Source organism: Ovis canadensis, chromosome 19, assembly GCF_042477335.2.
Source record: "Ovis canadensis isolate MfBH-ARS-UI-01 breed Bighorn chromosome 19, ARS-UI_OviCan_v2, whole genome shotgun sequence".
In the NCBI taxonomy this organism is placed as follows: domain Eukaryota; kingdom Metazoa; phylum Chordata; class Mammalia; order Artiodactyla; family Bovidae; genus Ovis; species Ovis canadensis.
Genome location: NC_091263.1, coordinates 44,638,855 through 44,659,348, shown reverse-complemented (window position 1 = coordinate 44,659,348; position 20,494 = coordinate 44,638,855). Strand labels below are relative to the sequence as shown.

General features: G+C 43.4%; 1 protein-coding gene across 15 annotated transcripts in view; it reads right to left on the bottom strand.

Annotated features, from left to right (window-relative positions):
* The window catches only part of EIF4E3 (eukaryotic translation initiation factor 4E family member 3), a 524,749-nt gene that overhangs the window by 487,545 nt on the left and 16,710 nt on the right, over window positions 1-20,494 (bottom strand). For 10 of the 15 annotated variants that reach the window (XR_011250845.1, XR_011250848.1, XR_011250847.1 and 7 more), the window contains exons 3-6: window positions 11,109-11,203; window positions 9,471-9,531; window positions 5,885-5,951; window positions 2,050-2,205 (exon numbers count right to left, since the gene is read on the bottom strand). Coding sequence is in view for 3 of the 15 variants with exons in the window: in XM_069561653.1 (XP_069417754.1) it covers window positions 2,050-2,205; window positions 5,885-5,951; window positions 9,471-9,531; window positions 11,109-11,203 (379 nt within the window). In the remaining 12 variants the exon portion in view is untranslated. Of the gene's footprint in view, window positions 1-451; window positions 625-1,524; window positions 1,584-2,049; window positions 2,206-5,884; window positions 5,952-9,470; window positions 9,532-11,108; window positions 11,204-20,494 lie in introns of all 15 variants that reach the window. The other 5 variants (XR_011250853.1, XR_011250850.1, XM_069561654.1 and 2 more) reach the window with 2 other exon arrangements.

The following is a 20,494-nucleotide window of genomic DNA, read 5'->3' as shown; positions in this document are numbered from 1 at the left end:
TTTTTCCAATCCCAATTTGAATAATTTTTGAATTTTTGAATGATAATTTATACTATCAAAATATGCATTTCTACTAGGACCCACAGCCTAAGTCGCAATTTTCACAATGGTGTCTACACTAAGAGAGTCAGTTCAGGGAGCTGCACGTTCCCCTCTCTGTTTGGCCTTTTTCTCCCCCTGCTCCCCAGTCATTGCAACATCGAAGCGATGACTACCCTGGCACCGTCTTACCTGGCTATTCACTGCCCTAATAACTTGCCTAACCACTGATGGCCTAATTACCTCTGTGGCCTAAACACTTCTATCACATTGAGTCTGCTGCTACCTGACAGCAGGTTAGCTAGAAATTTAATCATAGAATTTTGAAGCAGAAGGGACCTTGGAGATCATTTAAGACCAACCTCCTCAATATTAACAAGGGAAAGTGAAAGGATGAGAGAATGTGACTTGCTTGAGGTCACGGTGTTGAAATGGGATGAAAATCCAGAGTGCCTGACTTCACGATTCCAAATCACTTTCCTCCTCTTTGAAGGGATAAGGGGAGCTGGGTCTAAGGCTCGCATTTGCTCCATTCATAAACGTCAGTGAAACACTTCCTTTCGGAGAGTTTCTGCTGGAGTTAGTCTCAGGGAGTAGAGAAAAAAAAAAAAGACCCTTGGTGACCTTTCAATTAACGTCTGGGTTGAAAATACAATCAATGTCCCCTGAGGAATCCAACATCCCCCAAGGAATCCTGGTGTGCTATAGTCCATGGGGTCGCAAAGAGTCAGACATGACTGAGTGACTAAACTGAACTGAAGAAATCCAAATTGCATCTACAAACATGTGATTTCCAAGCTGCACAATCAGTTAAGCGACTTGCGTAGTGCCACCTTCTATCTCTTCTATATAAACTTCCATTTAAAACTCAGAAGCTCAACACCTTCTGGATATCTGCAGCAGGAGATCTGTCCCATAGCTTACAACCTAAATCACTGGGCTTGCCATTATATGATTCCTAAGAGGGAGGCCTTAGATTCATGCCATAGTAAGACACTGACAAAAGAAAGTCTGATTTTTTTCTTCTTCTTTTTGATAAGGGGTTGGGAAAAGTAAAACGGCCATGGAGTGTATTTCATTCATTCTAAGATGCACTCCCCCCTGACCTCCCCATTGCACATTTGAGGACCCCTGGAATTAAGACCATGTCACAGTTAAATTAGGAGACTTTTATTTTTCTTTCTTAGTAATACTAAAAGAGTACTTATCATCAAAGGCATCTTAGATTCAATGAAACACCATGGTTGAAAAAAATTGGGTTACTGACTCTTGAAATAGTTTGGGAAAACAGGAAATTCATCATATGTGTGCAGGGCTATCAATCCTTTCCTCTAACTCACTGTTAAAACTGTAACCTGCAGTTTGATCTACTAAACATTGGTTTAATAGCACTAAGCTGTTTTCATTATGAAAAAGATGACTTTTTCAAAAGAGCACACAAAAGCAATGAACATGAATCATGATGGAAACAATGGGTCCACACACCTATTCATACTGTTAACATTTCACCACTGTGCGTGCATTCTCTCCTGGGTCACAGTCATCTGTAATGAGGACGTATTAGCATTTCAGTAGAACGTTCAATCATGCCTGTGCTCAGAATGAGTTCCTCCACAAATACAGATGTTACACATTATAAATCCCTGTTTAGGAAGGGATGATTGAAAATCTACCTGCCAGCTCATATAATAACTTTTTTGTTATTGTTGCTTCAAATAGAAGGCAATTTCTTCTAAGAATGACAAGTCTGAGATTAGGTTTAAATTTTTGAAATAACAAAAACAATAATGTATCTCTTTTTTTATGATACATGTGTTTAGATGACAAAATCTCATTTTAATTTCTAAAGCTAAACTGTTTTTTTAGACCCATAAATGTATTTTATTGAATTATTTAGTGGATCATAGAATTTCAAGTGACTCTCCGTGCACCTCCTTGGCAACACAGTTTCTGTCCTTAAGAGTATGAAAGAATAAGCTAGAAAGTAGTAACTGGAAATGAAGCACTTACGTTTATAAAATACTGCTTTAAAAGATATGTGGGGCAGGAGTTCATAGATCTTTTCTAAAACAGTGGCTTCACCGACTAACGCGGCATTTACATTCCAGACTTGGACGACATCTTCTCGGTCCCGGACGCTGACACTAACTCCTATTACTTCATCATCTAAAGGGAAGGCAGGGGAAAAATAGAAATGAGTGATCATTTCAAGTCTTCCAGAGTTGGCTTTTTAACTCTTATCATTTTATTGGTAGGTTATGAAGATGGTCAAAAGAAAGTGGCATGAGAGAACTCGTGATAAATACTAAGGGAAAATCACTGGACAAAAGCAAGTTAGTGAGCTAAAGCTGTAGCGGTCCCATCACATTCATCCAGGGACTTAGATAAACACAGTGTCCTGGCCAAACAGATTTTCCAGATAAGTAATTTGCCCTTTTTAACATGTTACCGAAGCCTTGGACTATTTGGAACTCTGTTTTGATGAGACTTTTTCTAAAACAAGTTGCATAATGCTCGGCTCTCTGAAAGCCAAGTGAACTCACATGAACTGTTCCTCGATGCTTGGCTGTCGTTAAGGACAGCAAGGATTTCTCCTGACTTCCTGCCAACCATTCAGAGATCTCGGGGTGGCTAGCACTCTGGGCCCCAACACTAACTGGACCCAGACTGCGTGTTCTGAGTTGCTCATTCTGCTTTCTGTGGTTTGCTTGTCTGCTCCTGTCCTGTTAATCCTCCTAGCTCTCTCCTGCTTCTCCCTAGCCATACCCCTTCTGGTCTGGGCATTTTAACTGTGGGCTAGAGAATCAATGACCATCTGTTAGCACTGTGTATAAAGTAAGAGCAAATATTGCCTAAGTGTGGCTCCGTTATTACAGCACTTCAGTGAATGGGCAGGAAAGTATTTCTCTACTTTGATTAATGTAGGTCTTTTTTTTTCTAAGACTGAATTCCAGATTTGGGGCTGTTTTGTAGGTATTTGAGAATTGGTGGCTGGAAAAGTAAGGTTATGTACTGTCCTAAGGAGGCACTCTCTATATAGTAATTAGCAGCAAAATGACAGGAGTAAAGCCTGTTGACTCCAGATTTACGTGCTGGCTGCACATTACTGAAATAGGGTCACCCCTTTGACCCTGCACACTCAGCATCAACGAGTCAGATGTGAATGATGAGCATTATCAAAGTTAGGAAACTGTGCTGCAGTGAATACGTTTTGCCTAATTGTCTTTATGGTAAATCTGCACATCTCAATATTTACATTGTCAGTTTTCCTGTGTGTCTTCTGAGGATTAAAAGGTTACAGCACTTAGATACACTATAAATGAGGGCCTGTCCAATTACTAGAGGGGTTCATCTTCAGCAAAATAATCGTTTTATTTTCTTCGTCCTTCACTTCTTGCCTTCATTCCCTCTTTCCCTTTCCTTTTAAAATAAATTTCACTCCGGGCTAAATATGTGTGATATGATACTAAATAATTCCCTGTATAGAAATGTGTGAAAGCAGGCAAAATCAGCGGGAGGTATCAGAAGTCAGGCTGGTGGCCACCTTTCGGGGAGGCAGGGTGTGGAGAGATTCTGAAGGGCCACGGACGTTCTGTTCCTTGACGTGGATGCCAGTTATGGGAATTTGTTTACTTTGGGAATGTTTATCAAACTACACACAGTATAGTCTGTGTACGTCTCTGTATACATGTCACAATTCAACAAAAATCCCCTCCCCCCAAAGTAAACAGTACCTGATCGTGGCCATTCATGGAAACTTATTAGCCCATCAAGAAGTGTGTCTTATGTACAGGTTTCTTATTTTTCCTTTTATCTTCAAAGTATATTTGCTAGAGCTCAATGTTAAATTTTATGTGAACTTAAAATCAGCAAGCAAAGAGGAAAGCTTCCATATTGATCACTGTCAAGAATCGTCATGAAGCTCAGCCAGGAGAAGATTAGCATTTTCTTGTCTTTCGATTTTGCCCATTTCTACACCATTGGTACACCAAAGGGTGCTGGAATGGATTGGTGCTGGAAAGGCTGAACTGTCAGTGTTTCAGTGTGGCCTGGTTTTTGGTACCTTGGTGTAGCCTCCTGGCACAGCACTTTCAGAAGGGCATGACAAGAAGGCTGCAGCCTGTATGCAAAAGAAGATCCATCGGCCAGTATGGAATATTCACAAGTAGCATCAAGCAGCAAGGCCCTGACGATTCTAGGATACTGGCAGCACAAGACATCAGAGCTAGGAGGAGTCACTGTATGCAGATGAGGGAAGTGAGGCCCGGAGACACTAGCTGCCCTGCTGCAGTGGTGGAGCTGGGTTAATGAGGAGCCAGCGGTTAATAGCTAACAGTGCTCTCATTCCGATGTCAACCACAGAACAATACACCTCCTTTGCTCAATCCTGGCTATTTATTGTTACTTAGACTATTTTCCCTGGTTCTAGAAATGGGAATAATTCATACAGAAAACTCCCAGGGATGTATGTGTTTATAATCACAATGAAGACACAGTTTTTTGGCTACATATTGTACAGTTGCCAACTACCCTCTATTAAAACAGAAGGGACCTATACCTTTAAGACAGTTTCCTCTTAACCGAGGTTCTGTCTTCAGTGAATAAAAAGAAGTATAACAATTAAGGACAATGAAAGTAAAATGAAGAAACAGTGAGTGAGGTGAACCTGGAACCTGCGTGGAACTGGCTAAGCCTAGGAGGGTTCCCAAAGGCAGCACCATTTAAGAAGTCTGAGGGCAAATCAATCAATATCAATTAGCTTAAAAAGAAATTGTAACTGAAAGCTGAACAGGTAAAATGTTATTCTAAATGTTACCTCTCAGAAGCATTCAAAAAGAACTACCCAAGAAGAAAACAAATTTGTAAACTAGCAATTCAATTTTCCTCTTTGAGTGGTTTCATGACAAAAAAACAAAGCAAAATAAAAACGGGTAAAGGAATTGAGAGGTACAAACTATTAGGTAAAAAAATAGGCTGCAGGGCTGTTGTGCAGCTTGAGGAAGAGAGTCAGTATTTTGTAATGACTACAGAGGGAGTATATGACCTTGGGAAACTGTGACTATGACTAGGTTGGGCACATGTTAACTTACACATTTTGTACATCAACTATACTTCGATTGAAAAATGCAAAATAGAAATGCATTCACAGGGCTCTCAGAGCTCATTCAGTATTTGAAAATGGTCTGTAAAGTCCTGAAGACTTTACATTTTGGCCTTAGCTGTGGGATCATAGGCACTAATGGTGATTCAGCGCCACCTCCCCTTTGTGGCTCATTCTGAGCAGAGGGATGAAGAGGACAGACAGCAAGGGCGAGGGATGGAGAGACAGAAAGGATCGTGCCAGCTTAACTACAAACTTCAGCAGCCAACAAACATACCTGCCTCTTCTGGAAGGGTTGGAATGGACAAAGAAAACCTACCACCAACTGTGTTAGGAATCAATGTCAAATTTCATTTTCTCCTGGGACAAATACAGTGCTGTATGCCAATTATACTTCAACTTAAGAAATAATTTTTTTTCCTTTTTTCCTACCTATTTATCTTGGACAGGTGGTCATGGATACTATGAAGACGAGCTATATGTGCAAAAAATACATACATATATAAACATACACACATACGTATATGCACATAACAGACAAATATGTAAATATACATATATACCTACACATATAACATTGAAACACCATGATCACACGGAAAAAAGCTAAGTAAACGTCACAGTGACAAAATAAACGACCCTGAGATATGCAAAAGCCAAACATATGGAAACAAACGTCAGCAGGGGGAAAGCACAAGCCAAGCGCACGCAAGTGGGGATGACCAGAGCTGAGAGCATCGTTACCTGCGGCGGCACAGTCTGTGAACTGTTCCCCGATAGTCGCTAACAGCAACTCTTTCCAAACTGTGGACTTGTGTGGGAAGAGAATAAAAAACACGCCAGAACCGAAGAAGAGAAACACATACACGTTTTTAAACAATTATCTTCAGGAGCTACACAGGTCACTTTTACTTTTAGCTCTCACGCCCTATCCACACCTGTACTACAGGCCCACAGATGTGGCTGAACCATGGGTGTGAACACTCACGTGGTGGCACAGATCATACTGTTTCACATATCACTTTGCACAGAAAGATCCAAGGGATCCCAAGTCACAAACTCTGTGTCCACGAAACTGTATGTTTAACGTGGCAAAGCTAATCTTGAGTGCCACCTGGGATGAATTTGAGAAGAATGTGGGAGAAATGCATTCAAATGACCTAGGATTTTCTAATCTCTTTCTCTCGGATTCAAAATGTATCAGCTGGTTGTAAGTGAATGCTATTAGTAAAATCCTCCTCAAAAACCCTTTGCTTTTTTCCTTGAAGTTTATAAAGCATTTCCAAGGTTACACAAGTGAAGAACACTTGAGGAAATTTCTGGTTTATTGAGGGCTGGAGACCTGGAGATTTCTGTTCACTTGAAGGCATTCTGTTTCTGCTAAATAACTTAACTGTGTGTATTGTGTGTGTGTGTGTGTGTGTGTAGACGTGCATTCCCCTCAAAGAATCAGTGCAGGTGGTAAAGAGTCTGCCTGCAATGTGGAAGACCCAGGTTTGATTTCTGGGTCAGGAAGATCCCCTGGAGAAGGGAATGGCAACTCACTCTAGTATTCTTGCCTGGAGAATTCCATGGATAGAGAGAGGAGCCTTGACGGGCTACAGTCTGCGGGGCTGCAAAGAGTCGGACACAACTGAGCAGCTAACACTTTCACGTTTCAGTTTCACTTTCTGGTCCACTCCTTCCCAATGAGAAAAACTGAGCCTCTCCGATTCCTACTAACACCATCCATCAACAGCCAGTGTCCACACACAGGTAACTGGAGGCCTTCAAGTTCTTCTGGTTTCTCCTCGAAAAGCTCTTCATCCTGGATCTCTTCCTTGACGTGGTGTATGTGCTCTGAACCCTGTCAGAACTGGGTTTGAAACATGATAGCCGGCTGAGTACCTATGCCCCAGGCCGGCTATCAGCCTCTCTGAGCATCAGTTTCCCTTTGGTGAACAGGGAGTAATAAAAGGACCGACCTCCCAGGGTTGCTGTGACCATGCAATTAGTCAACATATGCATTTGACGGGCTCAGTACTGTGACTGTAACAACAGGGCTGAAGATTTAAGATCTGTTCCATAAATAGCTGCGCGTGTGCTCTGGACCAGCTGCCCAGTATATATTAACTATAATAAGTGTGTGTTATCATCATGTTCTAATGAGCTGAAAGCAGCCTCGCTGAATTTTTAACCAAGACCACAGCAGTGAACAGTAATGACTTTTCCTTCTCAAAGAGGGTTTTCTTTTCTCTTTCCTAGACCCTGGCCTACCTCCCACCCACCTAGAAGCCCTCCCTTTCCGTTTCCTCTCTGTCCCGTCTGCAGTCTCTTATGCTATCAGGGGTGAAGGTGAGTGTGTCGAGAGGAAGTTATGGGAAGGAAACGTTCCCTGTCCCACAGTGACTGCAAACAAGGCCAGCCCACCAGACTCCCGCTGGTCAGCAAAGAAGAGAGGGCTGAGTGGCTTGGGATGAGGACATTTCTACAGTCGTGAAGGCGTTATTATTTCTGACTGAATGTGCTTGAGTGAGCTGACCAGGAGGGAGAACAAACATCTTTCAGCTACTTTTCACCCATCATGATCGTTTCCACTGGAGTTCAACATCTACCGTGAGTAAAAAAAAAAACGTGACAAGGAAAACCTGTTTTCACGGAAATTCAAAATGACAGCATGCAGGATTTAGTTCCCTGATCAAGGATCGAACCCAAGCCCCCCTGCACTGGGAGCAAAGAGTCTTAGCCACTGGACCACCAGGGAAGTCCCTCCCCTGACGTTTTTTAAATCCTATATATCAAATAATAGGCAAATCTTGTAGCTAGGCACCTTAATGATAGTTTGCATTTTTAAGAAACAAACTGGGTCATATCTTTCCATTCAGTTCAGTCACTCAGTTGTGTCCAACTCTTTGTGACCCCACAAAGAGGGGTGGACTGCAGCACGCCAGGGTTCCCTGTCCATCACCAACTCCTGGAGCTGGCTCAAACTCATAGTCGGTGATGCCGCCCAACCATCTCATCCTCTGTCGTCCCCTTCAGTCCTCCTGCCTTCAATCTTTCCCAGCATCAGGGTCTTTTCCAATGAGTCAGTTCTTCCCATCCGGTGGCCAAAGTACTGAGGTTTCAGCTTCAGCAATGCCTGGTCAAGCCTATAGGTCCCTAGAGATGTTTCAATTCTTTGCACTTCTCCATATGAAAGAAACCATGAAAAGGTGAGACTGTCAGTCCTCACATCCATTTTGAAAGAAACTTTTGGTTTCCCAAGGCTTCAGAGCAGATTTGAATGTTCTTTTCAGTGAGTATAATGAAGTAGAGGCCACTCTTAGGAAACTCAGGCTTCTGAGGCATGACCACCACCGATCAGTGCCCCAGCAGGACATGCCACCACCCAGGTTTGCATCAGCCCCAGAAAGAGACTCAGCACAGCCCTGCATCAAACCCCAAAGTACACTGAGATGCAACCCCTCCCATGCGTCCAGACCCTCCAAGCCGGGATCACTCTCAGGAGTGTTGGTCGTTACAGTGGGGAAGGGACGAGCCTTTGCTGGGAAGGGTCCTGCTTCTCACTTATGTAAACCTACTCCCACATGCTGGCTATGGCTGGGGAGGACAACACAACCATAATTAGCTTTTTGGTAAAGTTTACAGGTATGGAGTTGTTCAGACTCTATGATACAGTCATACTATTACTCCATTTCTACAGAGACTCACAGTGTATTTTCAAGGTGACAGTGTTTAAGATAGAAAACCACCAAGACTGGAGTTTGGGATGGACATGTACACACTGCTATATTTCATGGATAACCAACAAGGACCTACTGTGGAACTCTGCTCAATGTTACACGGCAGCCTGGAAGGGAGGGGAGTCTGGGGAAGAATGGATACGTGTATATGTATGGCCGAGTCCCTTCACTGTTCACCTGAAACTATCACACATTGTTAATCAGCTATGCTGCTGCTGCTGCTGCTAAACTGCTTCAAGTCGTGCCTGACTCTTTGCAACCCTGTGGACTGTAGCCTGCCAGGCTCCTCTGTCCATGGCATTCTCCAGGCAAGAATACTGGAGTGGGATCTTCCTGACCCAGGGATCGAACCCAAGTCTCTTATGTCTCCTGCACTGGCAGGCGGGTTCTTTATCACTTAGCACCACCTGGGAAGCCTATTAATCAGCTATACCCCAATGGAAAATAAAGTCTAAAATAAAAAAGAAAACCACCAAGTTCAGAATTGAATTTCTCACTCCCAGTCCTGTTCTGAGTCTACTAGGTGGACTGTCTGAAACACACAATAGGTTCATCACATACAATCAACAACTTCAGCTCATGGAAAAGTATCAGAACAAACCTACCGTGCTGTCCTTGGGGACTTTCATCTTCCACACGCCACCCTTAGCATTACTCTCCTCTTCCCTGGATCAAAAACCAACGTTCAAAGTTATACTACTGGATGATGTGGTCCTGCACACATCTAGTTTAACAACGCATGACATTAAAAACAAAAGACAAGGCAGCATCCTGCAATGAACTTCCCCATCCCTGTCTGTTGTACTGGAAACAGAAGCGGATGAAAGAAAAAGGAAGGCAATGGAGATGGAGAAGGGAGTGGGATTCAGTGGCCAGAAGGGCAGGGAAGATGATCATCCTCAAGGAAGGGTGCAGAGAGGCTCCCCAGAGTATCTGGGAGGGACTGCAAGTGCCTAACAGGGGTGGGGGCTTTTACATCTCCACGTCACGTTCTTGACATCGCCTCCTCTGACTGGCCTTTCAGCCCTGTGTCACAAGTTTAATGGGAGACTCAACTCCTGTATAAGGTATCTGCTGCTTCCCACTGTAGTAACTGCTCCCCCTTCTGGCAAGAGCACCCCAATCTCCCTTTAAATAGCTTCCTGTCCTCTACTCTTATGTCAGACACTTTCTGATATGGCTGATTTCACACCCTAGCTTTAAAGATAGGCTCATGACCCAGGTCTGCCCGTGAGAATGTTGTCTCCTCCTAGTCTTTGGGGTTGGCCAGGGATGGAAAGATGACCCACATGGGGCCAGAGAGAGCCTGCCCTGGCATTTTATTGGGGCTGGTGAATGCTGACACTGATGAACTTGCAGGGTGAAAGACGAGCCTAGGAAAGCCATTTTGTCACCTAAATGGGAGAACCTGCCTGAAAATGAAACCAAAGCAGAGGAAAGCAAGGCGAATCTGCCACCGAGGGTCAGAGTCCCAGTAACAACCAAGCACCCAGATCTGCCCGAAATTAGCCCCATCAGAAGACGATCTAGCTACAGAGGCCCAAAGATTCCAGTTTTGGCTCAGTTTAGGTTTCTGTCATTTACTCTCAAAAAGTTAAGGTACATTTCCCTTCTATTAATGAGTAAATGACTTAGAAGATTCAAGGAACATGATACAAAGATTCACTATTAACTGGGATTCCAGCTGAGGCAAAGTGGCTTACTCTTCCCCCCACTCAGCACCACCCCAGCCATTAGAGAAGAAAGACAGCTTCCCCTGGACTGTGGGCCGAGATCAGTATCGTACACTTCCTAGGTGGTCCATGTGAGGTATGTCTGCGGGGACGTGATCTTTGTTCATGCACGGTTCCTGGGCACCACATCTGTCCCCTCACCTTCCCTAAGCCTATAAGCTTTCTCATTGCACTGTCCAGGTCATTGCTGAACAAGTGAAAGAAGAAACCCAAATGATGCTGCACCCCCAAACAAAGACCTGCATGGGCCCTTCAGAGAGCTACTGAGGACCTACTTATGGAGAGGCCGTGGCAGGGTCTGCCATGGGCAGATGCTGAGATACCTACTCACCATCCTGGGGCACAAGGAGAAAGGGATGGCGGGCAGGGCCTATTTCAAAATTAAATCATGGCAGCATCACTAGGAGAAAATTACTGTGGCATTCCAATTTGGCATGAAGGTAAACATTTTATTAAGTTTACAATCATTTCCCTCCCACCATAACTGCGAATTATACAGAAGACACTTACCAGAGTGGTCGCCTCTCTCCTCTCATTAAATGATAACTGCATCTCAAAGGCAGGCTAGTCACAGGAGGAATATTATTGTACACACTCCAGAATATCTTTAAAAGAAAAACACTTTGTTTAATATAGCCAGTATTGACTTACTGTACTGCTAGATTGTAAAACTAACGTATTAAAGAAAAAAAATATCAGGTTCTCATTAAGTCCTATCCATTCAAACTAGATTTTTCTCAGTATTCTTTATAATTTTCTGCTAGGAAATGTAACATAACATTAAAGAACGTTCTTTTCTGAAGTCGGGCCAAGTTGTATGCTTCACAAAACTATGGTTATTAAGCAACCATTCTTATGCAATGTGTCTCCACATAAAACTGGGTAAGGATCTTGCTAATGATTTTTCTGACACGTAGATGGCATATAATAAAGTCAGTAGTGCTGAATATATGTACTGAACCGTATTTCCTTGTAACACAGACTCTGTCTTCTAAGCCTAGAAAGAGTCTGTTACACTTTGGATTGGGGGAGGGGGTACACAGGAGGCAAACAGGAAACTCCCCACTTCCTTTCCTCTCCCAGCAGGAAAAAACGAACAGCTCAGCTGACAAAGCAACAAGTTCCCCAAGATACAAGGTGTTATGAATTCCATGTCTGTGTGCTCCCCAAATTCACAGAGTGAAACCCAAGACCCCACTGGGATGGTATTAGGAGGTAGGGTCTTTGGGACAAAATCAGGCCATAAGGATGGAACACCCCATGCACCATGATGGTATTGGTGTCCTGATAAGGAAAGGAAGAGAGTTCTCTCTACCACGCACAGACAATGCAAAGAGTTGACTCATTGGAAAAGACTCTGATGCTGGGAGGGATTGGGGGCAGGAGGAGAAGGGGACAACAGAGGATGAGATGGCTGGATGGCGTCACTGACTCGATGGACGTGAGTCTGAGTGAACTCCAGGAGTTGGTGATGGACAAGGAGGCCTGGCGTGCTGCGATTCATGGGGTCGCAAAGAGTCAGACACGACTGAGTGACTGAACTGAACTGAACTGAACTAAACAGTATTCTGTTAGAGCAGCTGGAACTAATACACATGGTAGCTGGTAGTCAGAAACAGGTTACGTAAAAACAGTAGAGTAATAGTAACAATGAGAATAATAGCAGGATCATTAACAGGGCCAGAATTTGGTCTCTGAACGTCTACATGTTTATGAAATTTATCCTAATGACAATCTCAATAGAAGGTGTAATTATTAGCCTTGTTCTATGGATAAAGAAACTGAGGCACACAGACTAATCCCCCAGCATGACTGTTTGGAATGATTGCCAGGCTTAGGACAAAGACTAGGTATACACAGGAGAGAACTCGTCCCAGTTTGCTCAGAACAGGCCTGAGAATCACTGCACTATGAACATATTTATGCACAGAATCACTATACAAATGAGAAACAATATTCTGTGTGCTGAGGTTAAGTCAAGGAAAACTGGGACTCCTAGTGGATCTGAGGAGAACAGAACAAGCAAGAGAACAATTAGAAAAATGAATCCAAGGGTAGCATAGGTGGAATGACATTTTATCTATGCTGAACGATAATCCTCTCATCGAACACAGATAAAACAATCTTATCGGGTTGTTTCAGCCCATGTTGTGTGAAAATTAAAGCTGGATTCATTGCAAGGCCAGCTATAATGAATGGTAAAATAAAAGTGAAGGCAAAAGAAACACACCCTACTTGACAACAGATTTAATAAGAATACCTAGTGTTCCTTCGGAGAAGGCAATGGCACCCCACTCCAGTACTCTTGCCTGGAAAATCCCATGGACAGAGGAGCCTGGTGGGCTGCAGTCCATGGGGTCACTGAGGGTCGGACACGACTGAGCGACTTCACTTTCACTTTTCACTTTCATGCATTGGAGAAGGAAATGGCAACCCACTCCAGTGTTGTTGCCTGGAGAATCCCAGGGACGGGGGAGCCTGGTGGGCTGCCGTCTATGGGGTCGTACAGAGTCGGACACGACTGACGCGACTTAGCAGCAGCAGCAGCATCAGTGTTCCTTATACTAAACAGTGCTAAAGTAGGGAGTAGCTGAAAATAACTCTGTAAGTCATCAAACAGATGCCTATCTTTGTGGAAACACCTACCATATAAATGGTTGCAATCGGTGCAAATAGTAAGATTATCCCAATATTTCATTTCTGGTCTGTGGTATGGGTGTGAATAGGCAGAGCTGGAATTTGAGGCCAGGCACATGGACTCTAAAACCTGTGATCTTAACCACTCAGCAATTTCCTCCTCTGCAGACACTACGACCCATTTTAGGCACATCTTTCTCCAATCCTAGAAGCCATGGAACAGGTCATGAGGTCACAGAGTGAGGGGCACCATTGAAGACCATTTCCCACCAGCAGGTTCCCTTAATTACTGGCTATGTTGCTGCCTTAGCTCTAGCCTGGGACTTCCACAATGATATGGCAAGGACCTGTGCAGAATTTATGAACACATTTATGTTAGAATATAAATGTCTGCTTTCACCAAGACGACTTCAGACCTGGGAAACTTCAAGTTTCCTAAAAGGGATCCCAGGCTAGAACACCTGCCAAAGTTCTCAAATCTTAACTTTTCACCCAGTGTTTGAGGCACCATGGAAAACACAACAAAACACTTCTCCCATTCCAAACTTAAGAACAACACACTAAGGATTGTGCTATAGGGTGTGAGTTTAGAAGTTTCCTTGAAAACACAAATGGACAACTGATTTTGTTAGTCTTGGCAAATCTGAGAGGAGGAGATTACACTCCAAGAAGATACAGTAAAAGACTTTAGTCTGACCTAATGTACTTATTCAAGCCCATATTTGCATGCTTGTGCAGGAACAGAACATGAGAGTGACATGTTTGGTAACTTCATTAAAAACAGCCCCATTAAAGTCCACAGCACAAAGTCAATCTGTTTCCTTACTGCAAACCTCACCCAGTGTGTAAACTACTCGTCAGGCACGTGTGATGGAGAAAGAGCTGGAGGGAGGAAGCCAGCATCACACAGTCCCTTGTGCTGCCTCCTTTCCTGCGCAAGTAAAAGCGCCGTTTCCCTGGAAGCTGGAGAATTCCTGGTCATGCTCTCCATAACACACTTTTATTTTTGTTGAAACATCTATGTTTTATCATTGATAGAAACTTGCAAATAGATTTCAAAAGCCTGTAAACTTAGAATTAATTCTAACTGGCCTGCAAACAGTATATTACAATAGAACTAAGCACAATATTTATTTAAAATGATGAAGTGTTTTTCTTTTCAAAAGACTTAATGATAACTGGAGGAGAGGTAGGGAAAAGTCCAACATCATTTATTCAGTCAACATGTGTGGACATCAGTGAGGGGCAGGGTGCTGTGATGAGTCTCAGGAGTGGTTACAGTCACTAGACAATGGTGTCCACTTGATAAATCCCCAACCTACTAGTTCTGATGAAGCAATTATGCTCCTCCTGACAGTTTTTTGCCAAATAGATCATTAATCATTGCCAGGAAAATTGGCAAATTTCCTCCTCAGTTTTTTACTGAATGTTCTGAAGAAAAAAAAAAAGAGAGAGAATAAATTTGAAAATACATGAGATGAAAAAACGCCACATGGAGACAGACAACGTAGTATACCAACAAAAAAAAATTAGAATCGAGCAAATACACCTCCAAAGGAAAAAAGAAACCAAAATCCACAATTTCTTCTGAGGGTCACAGCATACGAATCTTTGAAAGTATCTTTAAACAAACATTTTCATTCCTTGGGTAATTCTAATTGGCTGGGGCTTGCATCCCACCAACTGAATCAATGGTGTTTATGGAAAGGGCAGACAGAGCCCAGAAGAAAGAAGGCAACTACAGAGAGCTTAATGGATGTTTTTCAATCATAGCGGACACAACAGGCTGAAAGCAAAGTGCTTCTGACTTGGGAAAGCTAGGTACTTGAGAGAGAAATGGGTTTTGCTTTGAATTCCAAAGGGCTTGACTTAAAGTAAGAACCAAAGTTTGGAGGACTGTTGGGGAGCAAGGAAGATGAAGGCTAGGATCAGGGCAATTTCCCACCATGCAAGAAGTCAGTGAATGAAAAACAACGTCTGAATTAGGGAGCTAATGAGGTTCACACATTGAGAGAAACAGAGAAAAGTCAAGCTAAGTCAGACATGACTGAAGCGACTTAGCACGCACATGTATTCTTATGAAGACTTTCAGTTTACAATAAACAGTGTTGGACATTCATTTACAGAAGAAATGTGAAGTTTCTCTTTTCTTTAAATTTAAGCAAAATGTCCATCAATTTACAGGACCACTGGGTAGGACATCGAACAATGAGACACCTCAGGTATCACCTTTAAGGTGTTGCCACGCCCTTGGACTGTAAGGGGATCAAACCAGTCAATCCTAAAGAAAACCAACCATGAATATTCATTGGAAGGACTGATGCTGACGCTGAAGTCCCAACACTTTGGCCACCTGATGCAAAGAGCTGACTCGCTGGAAAAGACCCTGATGCTGGGAAAGACTGAAGACAAAAGGAGAAGGGGGCAGCAGAGGATCAGATGGTTAGATAGCATCACTGGCTCAATGGACATGAATTTAAGCAAACTCTGGGAGATGGGGAAGGACAAGGAAGCCTGGCATGCTGCAGTCCATGGGGCTGTAAAGAGTCAGACATGACTGAGCAGCTAACAGCAACAAAGTGGGTTAGAATGCTGTACAGGAATGGGCTTTCAGGGCTGAAATTTTGGTAGCAACAGAGCCCTCCCCTGCAAACTGCTTCTGGCTGGTAGCTCTCTCCCATCAAGCTTGTTCAGAAGCTGTCTTCTATTCTGTGCTGCATCCGTTCAGGACATAAAAACACAGGAGAAATGTGGAAAATTTGGAAATGTTTACACAAGAGTAAAAGAAATCAATAGGCTGTCTGGAAAACACATCTAAATGAAACATGGAATTTTCCAAGAAAGGCCATAAAGTAGGAAATAAATTTAACTCTAAGCAGAGGGCATTATTGTTGGCTGTGATGAGTGTGTCCTTAGCAAGGGTCACCGGGCCAGCTGGAGGCGCAGGCCTCATCCATCTACTCCTCGGTCAGGGAGGAGCAAAAGCAAAAGGATGGACCTAGAGGAGGAGGGACTTCCGGTCCCAGAGACACAGCATGACGGGCTGTTTCCACCACATGTTTTGGGCCACTAACCTCCCAGACTCAGTCACTCCAGCTGATCAATAGGGATAACAATTCCTCTTCTACCTCCATCTGCATCCTTGACTTGCTGAGGGCCTCAAAGTACAAGACATGCTACGTCCTTACAGAAAGCAATCAATAATAACACATGATCCTTACACTGCATCTAAACATGCATGAAGGAAAAACAGACATAATTAGGGGATGTAAATTTTTTAGTACCGGCAGAGTGAACAGTCAAGAATAAACCTACCATCACAGAACAAAAAGAGAGTAGAGAAAAAGCATATTCGCAAATGATTTTAAAATCAGCACCCAGGCTAGTTCTCAAACACTAAAAACTATTCACCGATATTAAGGATACAGGCTGAAATCCCCAAACCTACGGATAAGTTAAACATGTCTTCATTAAGTAGAGGTATTTGCAGTGGTATAATCTGGGGAATAATTGCCTGAAATCATCTAGAAGCCGTGGTACACAGAATTTAAAACATGATTGAGAGTCAGAAAGACACAGGCACCCCACTGTTCACTGTGGCCCTATATGCACGACAGCCAGGACATGGAAACAAGCTAAATGGCCATCGATGGCGGAAAGGACGACAGAGATGCTGCACACATATACCATGGAATATTACTCAGCCATAAAAAATCGAGAGAAAAAAATAAGATTGCGCCATCTGCAGAGACATGAATGGGACTGTCAGAGAGTGAAGTAAGTCAGAAAGAGAACAAATGTTGTATATTGACGTATTTAGGTGGAGTCTAGGAAAAATGATACAGATGAACCTATCTGCAAAGCAGAAACAGAGACACAGATGTAAAGAACAAATGTATGGACACCCAGCGGGGAAAGGGGCAGGGTGGGGTGAACTGGGAGGCTGGGACTGACACCTATACACCACTATGCATAAAAGGGATTACTAAGGATAACGTGCTGTACAGCACAGGGGAACTCTGCTCAACACTCTGCAGTGACCTAAATGGGGAGGAAACCCCAAAAAGAGGATATATGTATCCATATAGCTCATTCACTGTGCTGTACAGCAGAAACCAACACAACATCGTAAAGCAACTATACAGCAATACAATTAAAAAAATGACTGTGGGAAGTACAAGAAGATGTTCCAAGAGAAGTTGAGAAATAATGGCAGATGAATTTATTATTATTATCACGCACTTACTATGTGTTTTTAAGTCCTATGCCATTTCCTTCTCACAAACTCATACAACTTGTATCAGATTATTCCCATCTTAGAGATAAGTAAACAGATACAGAGAAGCAAAACAACTTGCCCCAGCTACTAAGTGGAAGATGTGAGATACTAACCCAGGCAATGTGACCACCTTACTACACCCCAGCCCACATCCTCCCTGGTTAGCTGATGAAGTTACAGGGCAGGACTGTCAGGGTCTACTTTCATTACAAAAGTGTTGGCTTTTGTAAAAGCTGTTGACAGGTGAGGGCTTATGAAGTGCCAAGCACTACTAAGAGCTATGCAATCTCACTTAATCCCTTATTCTACCTCAGGGAGCAGAACTGCTATTATCTATGTCAGTTTTACAGATGAGGAAATGGAGGGGGACAGACACATCAGGCATAGGACAGAATTTCCTGACCCCTTAGGGCAGTGTTTCATTATCACCCCACTATGGACATGGACAGAGAAGGCAATGGCACCTCACTCCAGTACTCTTGCCTGGAAAATCCCATGGACGGAGGAGCCTGGTGGGCTGCAGTCCATGGGATCCTGAAGATTCAGACACGACTGAGCAACTTCACTTTCGCTTTTCACTTTCATGCGTTGGAGAAGGAAATGGCAACCCACTCCAGTGTTCTTGCCTGGAGAATCCCAGGGACGGCGGAGCCTGGTAGACTGCCGTCTATGGGGTCGCACAGAGTCGGACACGACTGAAGCAACTTAGCAGCAGCAGCAGCATGGACATGGAACAACAGACTGCTTCCAAATAGGAAAAGGAGTACATCAAGCCTGTATATTGTCACCCTGCTTATTTAACTTCTATGCAGAGTACATCATGAGAAACGCTGGGCTGGAAGAAACACAAGCTGGAATCAAGATTGCCGGGAGAAATATCAATAACCTCAGATATGCAGATGACACTACCCTTATGGCAGAAAGCGAAGAGGAACTAAAAGCCTCTTGATGAAAGTGAAAGTGGAGAGTGAAAAAGTTGGCTTAAAGCTCAACATTCAGAAAACGAAGATCATGGCATCTGGTCCCATCACTTCATGGGAAATGGATGGGGAAACAGTGGAAACAGTGTCAGACTTTATTTTGGGGGGCTCCAAAATCACTGCAGATGGTGATTGCACCCATGAAATTAAAAGATGCTTACTCCTTGGAAGGAAAGTTATGACCAACCTAGATAGCATATTCAAAAGCAGAGACATTACTTTGCGAACTAAGGTCCGTCTAGTCAAGGCTATGGTTTTTCCTGTGGTCATGTATGGATGTGAGAGTTGGACTGTGAAGAAGGCTGAGGGCCGAAGAATTGATGCATTTGAACTGTGGTGCTGGAGAAGACTCTTGAGAGTCCCTTGGACTGCAAGGAGATCCAACCAGTCCATTCTGAAGGAGATCAGCCCTGGGATCTTTGGAAGGAATGATGCTAAAGCTGAAACTCCAGTACTTTGGCCACCTCATGCGAAGAGTTGACTCATTAGAAAAGACTCTGATGCTGGGAGGGATTGCGGGCAGGAGGAGAAGGGGGCGACAGAGGATGAGATGGCTGGATGGCATCACTGACTCGATGGACATGAGTCTGAGTGAACTCCAGGAGTTGGTGATGGACAGGGAGGCCTGGCGTGCTGCGATTCATGGGGTCGCAAAGAGTCGGACACAACTGAGCGACTGAACTGAACTGAACTGAACTGATGCTGAAGGAGCTCTTTTCCTAATCACTTTACTGCGAAACTTTAATACCACCGAGAGACTATGTATCTGTATACGTACCGTATGCGTATCTGTGCTTAATGTATGAAACCAGTACGGTCAGTTTCCCCACCAAGAATCAGGTTTTGCCCTCACTGAGAATGTGTGACTAACCGCTCAATGGATCCTTATGCGAGCAGTCTGCTGTGACTCAGGCAAGTGCTTCATTTATTAACTCCTCAATCACTCATTTGATCCTTCAGTATTTATGAAGCGAAAGGAATCAGACACAACACAAAATACTGTGTGATTCCATTTATACGAGGTTCAATAAAAGACAAAACTAAGGCATGGTGACAGAAATGTGAGTAGTGATTGCTTCTGGAAAAGAAGGATCAGAAGGCAAGGGCATGAAGGAATTTTAAGGCAGGATGAAAATTTTTTATGTTGATCCTAGTGATAGTTCATCCTTGTGTATCTTTGCCAAAATTTATCAAACTATACACTTCAGAAACCTGCTAAATTATATCCCAATAAAGTTTATTTGAAAGTATTTCCTAGTATGTGCTGGCCTGGGAAATTTAAATTGGTCCCTGAAGGTCCTAAGTCACTTGCTGCCAGATATCAAGGTTCAACCAACGCTCTGTTGTCTTCACGCAGGGTCAGGGAAACAAACTGATCCCTCAGTGTGACTGTACCAATGTCTTCCTGGAATCCCAGGCAGAGTTCTGATGATCCAATGTCATAATAAGTGTGGAAAAAGTCTAAAGAGGACCTCAAAAAAAAAAATAGACAGATAAAACCAGCGTGATCTAAGAACTTCTACATGAGGACAGGTTTAGAATCAAGTGCTCGGAGGTTTACACAGTGGCACTGCGGAGAAGTAACAAGGCCCATAATGTCACCACAGGGAGAAGGGAGGGGTAGCCTTTCCCAGACTCTGAGAGCATCTGTCCCTCTGGACAGTGGCCCGTGTGCTGCCTTGTGACACTGCTTGTACTTGGCACTGGTTATTTACAGCAGCTCTGTTATTCTGCTTTCCACATGCTTATGTCATTTTCTCAACCAGATCAGAAACGGCCTGTGGTTGCGACTGTGTTTTTACACCCCGCTTAGGGTCTTCTGTGGCTGGCAAGGCACTTACAATCAGATTCCTGAGCCCTAAATTTTCTGAACCAGACAGGCGCAGAAGCATCTGAATATAGGATCTCTGTGCTACTGTGAGAGGTTGCCAGAGAGACACAGTCTAAACAGCAATGTATTGAAATTTCTAAGATATTAAAAGATTTAGGGGCAGAATACA